Source organism: Microtus oregoni, unplaced genomic scaffold, assembly GCF_018167655.1.
Source record: "Microtus oregoni isolate MIOR12 unplaced genomic scaffold, Mior012 000025F_ref0000491, whole genome shotgun sequence".
NCBI lineage: Eukaryota > Metazoa > Chordata > Mammalia > Rodentia > Cricetidae > Microtus > Microtus oregoni.
Window position 1 is genome coordinate 12,044,395 of NW_024543084.1, and position 12,278 is coordinate 12,056,672.

The 12,278-nt window shown below is 53.2% G+C and overlaps 1 protein-coding gene across 3 annotated transcripts in view; it reads left to right on the forward strand.

Moving 5' to 3' along the window:
• The window catches only part of Olfm1 (olfactomedin 1), a 38,226-nt gene that overhangs the window by 11,338 nt on the left and 14,610 nt on the right, over positions 1 to 12,278 (forward strand). The window contains exons 1-4 of one of the 3 annotated variants that reach the window (XM_041674157.1): positions 2,114 to 2,671; positions 4,626 to 4,775; positions 9,088 to 9,243; positions 11,229 to 11,448. In XM_041674157.1, the coding sequence (XP_041530091.1) occupies positions 2,522 to 2,671; positions 4,626 to 4,775; positions 9,088 to 9,243; positions 11,229 to 11,448 (676 nt within the window). In that variant the 5' untranslated portion in view covers positions 2,114 to 2,521. Of the gene's footprint in view, positions 1 to 2,113; positions 2,672 to 4,625; positions 4,776 to 9,087; positions 9,244 to 10,718; positions 11,051 to 11,228; positions 11,449 to 12,278 lie in introns of those variants that run through there. The other 2 variants (XM_041674156.1, XM_041674158.1) reach the window with 2 other exon arrangements.

The window sequence follows — 12,278 nt, forward strand, 5'->3', positions numbered from 1 at the left end:
CAAAAGCCCAGCTAAGTTAAGCTCCTCCAATTCAGGGCAGCAATTGTGAACCCTGGAACATTACTCACCTAAGGCAGAGTCAGGAGCTCTCCAAAACCATTATGGTTATATGCCTACCATAGGTCCCCCACCCAGAAGGTATCTCCACTTATGGGGAGCTACTTTCACTTCTCCGTGGCATTTGATTGACAGCAGGCACCAGAGAAATGTCAGAAGGCTCAGGGGCATCACACCTTGCATCAAAGCCCAGCTCCGCAGCCTGCCCAGCATAGGTTGCTGGCTGAGCCCAGTTTTTATTTGAAAAGGTGACAATAGCTGTCACCACAGTCTTCCGGGCTTGTCCCTGCCCTGATCCTTTATCCCAAGGACACCTCACAGAGGAAAGCTACTGCTGTTGAGCCCATTTTGCAGGTGAGAGCTGAGCCACAGAAAGCCTCATTACCTGGGTCGCCATCTTGTGGAAGTCCATGGCAGTGCTCAGCTTGACCCCAGGGTCTGAATCTAAAGCGGTCACTTGAGGCCTCCCTCCAGTGGGAACCTCTGCCCGTCAGACAGACAGCAGGAAAGGTTCAACAGTGCTTGGCCATGGAGTGTTCCTCACAAAGCCAATTATGGACTCCCTGTTGAATCTGTCAAGGAGCTTGGAGCATGCTGCCCCTTGTATCTTGCACTAAGTTGGATATTCAATAAAAGTCGGTGACTTCTGAGATGGAGGTGACTTTTGTGGATTGGTTGGATTTGAATTCTTGATAAACAATAAGTGTCCCTTACTTTTGTGTAGTGGGGAGCGAGTATGTATGACTTGGGCAGACACAGCTGTGGCCCTGAATCTGTAAAATACGCAAGGCAGGACAGCATCTCTGTGCTTGTCTAATCCAGCAAGACCACTGGGTGTGACTAGCCTGCAGTACCAGCTTCCACTGAGAGATGGTGCCCTTCCCCAACAGTTGTAATTTTGCTGGCATTAGACCCAAACCAGAGGCACCAATGAATGCTGAGCATTAGCCAGAGAAATAACTTCAATTGATTTCTTGAGCCAGCCGGCCTCACACCCAGCACTCAGGCCAGGATCATCTTGGCTGTCGTTGAAGTTGACTCTGCAAACGGGAACAGAACACAGAGAGTCAAGTCCTAGGAATGTGTCACATCCCCTCTTGGCAGATATCAGGGAGTCTCCCTTTGTCCTGACATCTCTTCCAAACCCCCTTCCAGGGAGTCTATAATTGACCAGGTGGGAAAGACTGCAGTGGCGGTTGGATGTCTTTCTTTACCCAGGGCTGGGACAACTTGGAGGAATGCCTACAGGATCTGGCTTTCCTCCGCTTAGAAGGCTGCTGCAAAGTCAAAAGCACTATTAAGGTGTTTTGCCGGCTGTGCTGTTGTACTGAGACTTACAGGTCTTAGCACAGATGCTGCTGAAGCTTGCCCTGCCCCTGAGCTGGATCCCTGAGACAGACGCCTGCGTGTCTAGGCCCACAGCACAGATGCCTGTCGCTCTATCCACCAATGAGCACACCAGAGTCCAGGGCGATCATGGGGCGTGGTCTCTCTAGTGCCTCCTGAGCCCCAAGCTGCCAGGGTAGGTGGGCACACTCTCCTGCACCCCCTACTGTGCATAGCAGGCAACCAGCCCCTTCTCTGTTTAAACCTGCTCCAGAAACCCAGGATGGTACCCCTAGGAATTCCAACTGTCCCTTCCTTCAGAGATAGGTTCCCGGCAGTGTCTTTCACTTTGTAAACACTCCTTTACTCCTGTGCTGGCACTGGAGACCCCACAAGAGCTTTTCTTCCCCTATAAGGCTCAAGAGAAGCTCCAAACTGACGGGAACTCAATCCGTCTGGGAAGACGAATCCCAGCAGTAAGGGTGGTGTGGTTCATCCTTCCGGGAACCCTTGCCACAAGCAGACATGAGTGGAGCTGGGGCTTCAGCGAGACAGCGTCATGGGTATGACTGAGAGAGCTGAGGAGGGAGGACAGTGAATGGGTGTCATGCAAGAGTTTGAGGATTTTATTTTTTACGGTTTGAGGCAGGTTTTTGTCTGTCCTGGGTGACCCTAACTCTTCGGTCAACGAGTTTGCAGACCTCGCTGCCTGCAGCCAGGGGGCGGCGGGGAGCCGGAGCTCGGAGGAAAAATCCACCCATTTCCTGGGCAGATTGCGTCGGCCGCCGCCCGGCCGTGTCCCCGCCTCCTGGCCGCGGCCCCCGCGCACAGCCCGCGCCGCGCTCAGAACCCGGTGGCCCTTCTCGGCAGCGGAGCGCGCAGGGACGCGGCAGCGGCGGGCAGCGCGGGCCGGTAGCACGCGCCGGGCAGGGCCGCCTGGTCACCTCCCAGCGCCGGGGCGGCGCGGCGATGGCCAGGGCGCACAGGGCGGCGGAGACGGACGGGCGGCGGCGGGCGAAGGGGGCGCGGGGACGCGGCCGGGCGCCCCTGCCCGCCGTGGTGCCCGCCGCCTGAGGCTGCCCGGGGCGCAGGAGCCAGCGCCAGCGCGGCGCGGGCGCAGGAGGCCACTTGAGGCGCGATGTCGGTTCCGCTGCTGAAGATCGGGGTCGTGCTAAGCACCATGGCCATGATCACCAATTGGATGTCCCAGACGCTGCCCTCGCTGGTGGGCCTCAACACCACCCGGCTCTCGGCCGCCAGCGGCGGGACGCTGGACCGCAGCACCGGCGTAAGTGAGCCCGCCTTGCGCCCTCCCGGCCCCTCCTCCCTCCTGCCTCCTGCCTCCTCTTGGGTCGGAGCTCCGGACTGGTCCGGCGGTGCGGTACATGATGGGGCCACCTGGGGAGGAAGAGATGCAGGGGCGAGGGTCACAAACCCACCCTCTGTGCTGCCGCTAAGCAGCGCCTCCGGTTGCGGCCGTCACCCGCACTCTGGCATCTCGGGGCGATGCTTTCTGCGCCCGGTCCCCTTGAGGGGCTTGAGGACACCTGCTCGGTTGCTGGTGGGAGGGGTTCAAAAGTCCAGAGTCCTCGTTCACCAATATTAGGAAGTCTTTCCTTGCGAAGCTTAGGAAACTGAAACTAGGGACTTGGGGACTTAGCCAAGGTCACTCAGCAAGTAAGGTGTGGAGATGCTGCTTAAAGCCTTTTGTGGGCTAGGTCCAGTCAGGACTCAGCTCGCCCTACTTTGTAAAAGGCGGACTGGACAGTGCCGGAGTGGAGCCCCAGACAAAAGATAAGAGCTCGGTGGTCTCATCTGAGTCCCCCAAATCCCGAGGCACCCTACTCTTTCCCATCCCCATTGGAAGATCTAAGGATCCTCTCCAGATGTTAAGAGGAGCTGGGCGGGACCGGACCCCCCACCTCCCGCGCGCGGCTTCGCCCACCCCTCTCTATTGGCCTCTGAAATGGAAATTGCATCTCCCCAGCAGCCTGGGGAGGGGAGCATTGGCTAAGGGTTGGGGTGGAAGGTCTGGGTAGGGCTGATTTCCATAGTGGCTGTAGCAGACTGAGCTGAGACCACCCTTCCGTGAGGAACCCCTGGAAAGGGGCCCCAGCCTAACCTTCTAAGTGGAAAGGAGAGGTGAAGGACAAGTCTCCTTTTTTCCTCCAATTCTGCTCCCCAGGTCTCAGTGGTGTAACCTCCCCCCCACCCACACACACACCTATGACTCTTGTTGGCTCTACCTCTCTTGTTTCGAGTTTCCCTAGTGCCGGACATGGCGTGTAAAACCTTTAGTCCCAGCACCCAAGGGGCAGAGACAGGTGGATCTCTGTGAGTTCAAGACCAGCATGGTCTACATAGTGGGTTCCCAAAAATCAAGCAAACAAAACAACCCGAATGAGTTTCCGTGGTGAGGACTTTACGTGGTCTGTGTGCTGAGGTTGGGTGAATGAGATAAGTGCATCACTACCATAGCTTCTCTGCCTTCCTCCCCATCCCTATCTAAAAATAGCAGGGATGTGCAGGATGCCAGGGAAAGGTTTGGAGACAGTGGGCAGACTGCAGTAGCAGGAGGGCAGGCGAGCAGGAGGCCATGGGGGTGTGTACAGGAGCGCTGGTGCCTACTGCCCCTGCTGTGTCTCTGAAGGTCAGGGTCATAGGTGGTATAGAGGGCCCACAAGGTGAACCTAGCCACTCACGGCTCTGGGTCCTTGGTGGTCTTTGGGCAGGCAAATCCTCAGGAGTGAGGTCTGGGGGTGACCCTTACACAACGTGTTTATGGACATCCACCAAATGGCTTGTGGGTGGGAGCTGCATGGAGTTGGAAGGCCAACATCTTAGCCAGGCTGCTTTCAGGGAGACAGCACAGCTCTAAGCCAGTGCTGCTCTCGGTTCGTAGGCAACGACAGGGACTGTTAACAATGGTGCTTGTCTCCATTAGGGAGACAGCAGATCAAGACTACTGGGGGAAGAGAATTCTGATTCCCTGGGCTGTTAGCCACCTGGTTTCCTATATGACCTCTCAGCCAGCCTAGTGCATCCGCAGCTCCTCCCACCTCCCCAAGCGTTAATCTGGTTAGATGTCCAAACTCTGAGCACCCAGGGCTGAACCTGGATTTTTAGGCATTGTGTCTCTCTGATCTACTTCAGCCCCTGGCACCCAGGCGCCAACCTCCCTTATTCTCACCCTGGTTCTCTTGTTCTCTCCCCGTTCCCTTCCCCACCTGCCCCCACTCCAGGTGTTGCCCACCAACCCCGAGGAGAGCTGGCAGGTGTACAGCTCTGCCCAGGACAGTGAGGGCAGGTGTATCTGCACGGTGGTCGCCCCCCAGCAGACCATGTGTTCACGGGATGCCCGCACAAAACAGCTGAGGCAGCTACTGGAGAAGGTGAGTGAGTCTGAGCAGGGGGTGTGTGAGAGCTCACACTTGCAGAGTGCTGTCGGTCAGCCTGAGGGTCGGCTGGCCTGCGAGGCCCCATCTCGGTATTTGGGAATGGATGAGTGTGTAGACGACTGCCTGGATAGGAAGATGGAAAAGAACGTGGTGACCCTGCTGGGGAGATGATTACACCTGCTTCCTGGGCTCCAGGGGCTCCATGAAAGAGCTCGTTGGTAAGGCCAGAAGCATGGCTTCTTTGCCCTCTGCCATTTCTCCTCTGAGCAATGTTCAGGGTCTGGTCCAAAGGGCTCAGCAATGCTGCCAGGGGCACAGTAGACCCCAGGTGCCTGGCCCACAGGCGTTCCATGGGGGTGTCTCTGCCACTGTGGATGCTTCTGACATGAGGACAGCAGTGTGTAGTCCATGCATACACCTTGAGTCTTATTTCGATTATCACAAGACCAGAGTAGAGTCGGTGGCATGAGTCACTCCTCAGATTGATGTCCCCGGGACACAGAGCTAGTTAGAAAGGGAGCTTGTCTGAGTAATTGGACCAGCTATCTTCCTGTTTGGCTTCTGTTTCTCAACAAGAGTGGCTATAAGCTGCCCCGAGAGACCCCCTGCAAACTCTGACCTCACTACTATGAGTCCCTGGAGTGCTACCATGAGGAGAAGGGAAAGTGAGGGGCCTTTCCATCCTGCCCATCTCACTCCCCCAAGAAAAGATGCCTCCAGGGGATGTGCCCTTCCCACAAAAGTTACATCACATCACACACACACACACACACACACACATGCACACACACACATGCACACACACTCATGCACACATGCACCAGGAAAGCTGGGACTTGCCCTAACTGATTGGATTTGGAATTTCCAAGCCCTCACCTGTATGAGATCTGTGGGCTGAGGGCATCTCTGTAACTTGAACACAGGCACTGAGGACAGCTTCCGTCCTCTGGGGAAGACAGAATGGCTTTGGAGCCCAGCTTAACCCCTGCCAGGACCTGGTCTCCCCAGCCGGACTGGCACCTCTGTGGGCAGAGCAGCTCCCTTTTCTGGACTCAGATGCCGAGGCAGGGGGCAGCCCGGGGATTAGGATGACTCCCGAGTTGCTGCCAGTCCCCATGTGGAAGAGACATGGGACCTTATTTCCATCATGGTGTCTGTGGGGCTGGCTCACCCTAAAGGGGTAGACGTGTTGGTTTCTTGGCCTGTTTTGCCACCTATAGCCACCAGAGTAAATCATTTGAAGAGAGCCCAAGTAAAAAATACATTTAACAGATCCCACAGACATTTATTTACACCAAACTAGACAGGAGCCTAATTGAGCCTTTAATTATTCAGAATTGTAGCAAAGGGGAGGGGCTTGGAGGGGCCTGAGGCCCAAGCTGTGGGGCCCTGGGAAAAGGGCAGAACTGGGAAATGGTTCCAGAAAGCTCTGGGGCCCCCTGAGAATGGGGCCGCTCAGCTTCCCTCTCTGCCTATGCAGGCAGGCCACAGTCTTGCTGCTTAAAAAATTTAAAACCCCATCTCACGCCACGTAGACTCTATTTCGGGAGGGCCTGAGAGAGGCTGGAAGAGAGGGGCCTTCATTTACGGTGCCTGTCAGCATTGCTGAGACAAGCCTGCTCGCCTTTGTGCTCTAGGGCTGGGCCTGGGCAACACGCCTCCTTTCTGGTCTACTTTGCTTTTTCTCTGCCTGTGGGGCGGGGCCAGGCCTGGCACAGAGAGCACCTGCCATCTTGGGTGGCAACAGAGGAGGATTCCTTGGGTCCCCTGCAGCTGGTCCTAGCTGAGGACTGTGGAGCTGGTTCTGTGTTGCTACCATCTGGCTTTGTGTTAGACCCACTTGGTGACAAGGCAGGTCAGGTCCTGGGACCTAGGCCTAGAGGCTCTGGTTTGCCCAGCTTGAGTCCTTGCTGAGGACTGGGTATCAGTAAGCCTGGGCAGCTCCTCCAGGCTCTGATGCCAGAGGAGGGCTAAGGTGAGTATAAGGATGGCATTGTGTCCTCTGAAGACACAGTCTGAGTCCAAGAGCAGAGGCTTTGGAGTCTCCGACCTTGAGCTGGCTATATGACGGGACCAAGTTTCTTAACTGACTTATCTGTTAACATGTGGACTCAGAACGGTTTGCTCCCCCCTACCCAGGGTTTTATGAAGATCAAATGAGCTAAATAACATAGCTGGCTCAGGCCAGTGCCTACGTGGGCAATAAACATTAGCAATTAGTCATTCCCAGATGGGGACAGGTGTGTGGCTGCTGTGCATGCCCCCTCCCCCACTTCATGGCACCTGCTGCCACAGTGGCTAAGAGCATCCTATGACCTTGTGACCTTGAACATGCTGGGCGGATTCTGGCGATACTGTGGGAACTGGAGGAGGTGTGTGGGAGGTTGTATTGCCAAAGGGTTAATATGGATGTCACCCGTGTCTTGTTGTGAAGGGCTTAGCTGAGTGGTTGTCCAGAAAGTGGGCTCACACGTCTGTTGGTTCACCTTAAGGTAACCAAGTTATTTGGCATCTTTAAGACTTCTTTTTAATGTACAGCTAATCTTTACGTTTTAAAAAATTCATTAGAAACATTGGTTCGTGGTAAGGAAGACAGAAATCTCCCACCTACACTGTGTAGTCTCTTACTGAAAGCCTGTGTTGGACTGAACCCTTCCTACCCCAGGCCCCGCCCACTGTTTGACTGGTTGCTATCTGAGCCCTGTTCTTTTGGTCAGTGTCATATCTCCGAGGAAGAGACTTAGGAAAAGAGGCTTAGAGCAGAGAGGCCCATGTTGTCCCTCTCTGGGCCAGGCAGGCTGCTTAGGTTTCCTGCCCTTATTCTGGGTTCAGGTGTAGATGAACTGCTCCCCACCCCCAAAAGATGGTATTGTTCCCAAGTAGTTCCCAGTATCCCTTTTCTGAGCTCCTCCCAGAAGCCTCCTTGAAGACAGTGGCATTTGGGCTGGGCCTCAAAGGATGGACCACAGCAAATGTGACATCTTTTCCCAGAAGAAGCATGGCAGCCATTCAGAAGGGCAGCGAGAGGCGGGAGAGGCCGTCCAGGAAGATTCCCCTCAGAGCAGCTAAGAGAAGGCAGCAGTCAGCCCCATGCACAGCTGTGCTATAAATTGAGCTGTGAAGGTGAATGTGTGCCCTGCTTTCAAGTCCTGAGATCCCATCAGGCTTTAAGTGCTGAGATGGGCAGTATCGACCTGGCCAGCGAGAAGACATCCTGCCACTCTTCCCATTTCCCTCTACCTACTGGTCCGAAGGGTTTGAGGTGCTACCCTACCTTCATGCTCTGACCCCTGAGCGGTGACGCCAAGCCTCTAGCCTAAGGATTTTGTTCCTAGAAGGGAGTCTTTTTCAAATTCAGAAAGAAAAGGAAATTCAGCAAGGAGACCTGTCATTCACTACACACCTTCCTTGCTGGTAATTGGATTAGATTCTGAGAAAATGACCCAGCCCACTGCGGCATCCCCGGCAGCATCCTCAGCACCTTGGCTCCCTGCCCCCCTCGCCCCTGGTGAGCATACATTCTCACATAAGCCGGAGCCAGTTTCCTGAAAATGAAATGTTCTGGCAGCTGGCCGCACCAAAACTGTTTTTCTTTGACGCTCTCTGGAATCGTGCTGAATAATAGAGTCCCATCTTGAGGCTACACTCCATTCAACAATGCCCGTAAGGATGTAAAACAGCGATTCTTCATTTGCTGGGTGATTGATTCCTGACTCTGCGTTCTGAATGTGCGTGTTTGCCGAGCAGTCATCTGCCTATGATATTGTGGGGGTGATGGATGACATATGCGGTGGGGAGAAGGCTCGGCACCGAGCCTAGAGCAGCTCCCTACCCCTGCCTTCCACACTTAGAACACCAACACTGTCAGCAAGGACACTCCAGGGGACTCCAGGGGAGAGGGAATTTATACCCTAGGCGGGCCTGGCATCGTTCTGGATTCATCTCTTGCTATGTGCACTTCCCTAGCGATGTCAGTCATTCCCCAACGTAGGATGGAAACAGGCCCCACCCTTAAAGGCAGAGAGTAACGGCCCCCAGCCCTGTGCCTGCCCTGATCTGTGTACCCCACTGTCAGAGTTCTGCTGGGAGAGGGTAAAGGGAATGTTTACCCAGCCGATCTGCTGTGTTTGGGGAGTTCTTGATCCTAACGATCTGATGCTGGTGATTAACTGGTAAATCAGGCTTGGGCCACTCCTGCCTTCCCGGGTGGTGCTGTGGGAAAGGTCAGCCTGACTGATGAGCAGACAAATGAAACCGCCTGACATCTGCTGCAGCTCTCGCCTTGAACCTGTTACCCTTTTGACAGGTGCAAAACATGTCTCAATCCATAGAAGTCTTGGACAGGAGGACTCAGAGAGACCTGCAGTACGTGGAGAAGATGGAGAACCAAATGAAAGGCCTGGAGTCCAAGTTCAAGCAGGTGGAGGAGAGCCATAAGCAACACCTAGCCAGGCAGTTCAAGGTATGCCTGTCTCTCCTGGCCCTCTACCCCCTCCCCCAACTCCTCCTCTCTCCTCCCTCTTCCCCGTCCTCCTCCACTCCTTCTCTCTTTCTCTCTCATCCTCCTCTTCTTCTACTACCCTTTCTCCTCACCCCTCCTCCCCTCCTCCCCCTCTTCCTCTTCTTCCTCCTCCAAGTCAGATCTTCTTCCCCTTCTGGCTTCCCTTTCCCCACAGAGGTAGTGACTGGGGACCTAGGGGGACACAGTGAGGACTGTCCTCTGCTTTACAAAGCTGTTCCACTCTGGGAGGAGAGAGACCACCAACTCCGGCCACTGGAGGGGTTAGGGTTTAGTCAGCCCCTTCAGCACACACTGGTCCCTCTCTCCAGGGGTCCCAGGCCTCCTGCTCCTCTGGATGAGGCATATTAGCCAGGGAGGGTATCGTTAAACGCCCTCAGCATTCCATAGCTGCTGCAGGTAAATCACATTAGCCGAAGATTAGCGTAATTGATTAGAGCCATTTCTGGGCCCAGATCACTCAGGGCAGTTTTTCACTTCTGACCTAATTTAGCTGTGACAAGGCACACTGTAGATGCAGCTGCGTTAAGTGTTCTGTGTCTCTAGGTGACCCTGGCCATTTAAAACCTCAGTTCCTTTGACCTGAAATTATATATACATATGTACAAGTATGTATATATACACGACTCTCCACTAGGACTAGGCTGGGAATTATCTGCCACCTTAATTAAGGTGTTCATGCATGTTAATTAGAAATCAGGCCCAGATGTAAATGAACAGGTCAAATTACACGGCCAGCCGCTTGGCTGGAAACTGCTGAGCCCTGGTCCGTCCTCCCTTCCTTGTATGCTAATGTTATCCTTTGATGCACTCCCTACGTGAAGCAGGAACTAATTCTCCTTTTAAAAGCAGTGCATTAGGTAGGCAACATGGCAAGCTAATGAAGTTATAAATCTATAATATAAATAAAATAATAGCAGACAAATCACATTGAGGCAGCATAAGCCAGTGATTGTTGTCCCAGGCAGGGGAACACTGCGCCCCTTTTTCTGATGTACCATCATGACTTAACCTTGGAGAGAGATTCTTGACCTTACAGACCAAAAAGAGTTGTGTCTCTCCTGGCCAGCATCTGCCCTCCTGTGCTCAGCAGACTGTGAAAACAGAGGTGTCTTCAGCAACATGAGGTAGCTCCCCTTGGAGAGTGTCGTCCACAGAGCACCTCTGAGTTCCAAAGTTGGGGACTGTGAGACTCTGGGACAGCAAAAGCAAGCCCTTGCCTTTGGCACTGTAGTCACTGCGGGAAGGAGTTCCAGCAGAAACCGTGAGGGATGCCCTTCACCATCTGAGTAGCTTTCTTTCCTGTCGTTAAAGTGTGATTTTTCTTACGTGACCATGCAAATACGTGTCTTTTAATGGCTGTTTAAGGCAGGCTAGTGAGCTAGCTTTTCAACGGTGTTTCATTTTCTTGCTTGCAGGGCTAACTTAAGAGTTTTTTCAATGCGCCATTGACTGAAGATGCAGTCCCCCCCATGTAACCATGAGAGAGCCAGAGAGCTTTTTGCACCATGCATTTTTACGATTCTTTTCCAATCCTTAGCACCATTTCACTAAGGAACCTTGAATCCAACCAGGATCCTTCTTTTGCATGTGATTCTAGATGCATCCCATGAATAGTTTGAACCCTTGTCAATGCACTTTTTGAAAAAGAAAGAAAAAAAAAGAACCACAAACGTTGTGTATGTGACCTAAAGCATGTAACCTTAAGATGTTGCATTCTCTACTGACAAATAAAGAGCTTTCCCAAATATGCTGGTGTTCTGAGGACTGTTTAATACGCTATCCTGACTCACTGGGACCAGATAACTGGTGGATTACTAAAACGGGAGTGTGCACACCTTCCCTCTCCTAGGGAGAAGCCAGGCCAAGGCAGGGTATTTCAAGTTCTTGCATGCATCGCACTGAACCAGCTTATTTTAACCTTGCAGGCAATAAAAACGAAAATGGATGAACTTAGGCCTTTGATTCCTGTGTTGGAAGAGTACAAGGCCGATGCCAAATTGGTATTGCAGTTTAAGGAGGAGGTCCAGAATCTGACGTCAGTGCTTAACGAGCTGCAAGAGGAAATTGGCGCCTATGACTACGATGAACTTCAGAGCAGAGTGTCCAATCTTGAAGAAAGGCTCCGTGCATGCATGCAAAAACTAGGTAGGCCCAGCGCCCTGCAGGTGTGGCACTGCCTGGCCCGACTCTGCCACACATGCAGGTGTAGGGAGTGGTGCTGAAGCCACAGTGCCTGCCTGGCCTCAGCAGGTGATGGCTGCATCAGGGCTTCTGGGTAGGGCCACCCAGAGAGAGCATCAAGGAGTGCAGGCAACACCTACCCTAGGGCATCACCCATGTGCAAACCCCATGCCAAAGCCAGTTCTAGACCCCAGTGAAGCTCACATCATTTGAAGAGAGAGAGAGAGAGAGAGAGAGAGAGAGAGAGAGAGAGAGAGAGAGAGGAAAAAAGATATTAGGTGCCACAAACTCTGTCAGGTGTGTGTGTGTGTGTGTGTGTGTGTGTGTGCAAAGGTGTGAGTGTTTAATATGCATGTGTGTGGTTCATGCATGTGTTTTTAGGATAACTTTAAAAGGGCTGGAAACACATCTTCATCCAGGATGAGAAGAGGGCTAATCAAACCCCTTGAGAAAATGCATCAGGTTTAGTTGGAACTAAAAAGAGGAGGTACAGTGGCAGCAGGTTTTGGATAGAAGTGGGGACCATCAGCAGCCCGTGTGGAATGGACTAGTAAGCAAGGTGGCTTTCCTCTCAGAGTCATGTTCCCTGACAGTCCTAAGGTAGGAAGCATCTAAAGTTCTTATGCCTGCCTGACTGCCCAGTCAGTGGCTTTGGCCAAATTGCACATGTTGGCTATTCGGGGCCATTTCTAAATGGTACGTTTTATGTCCTGATACAGTACAAGCTTCAGCATTCCTCCACATTGTCTGACCAACTCATTTGTTTTTATATCATGTACCTGTAAGGGTGACTT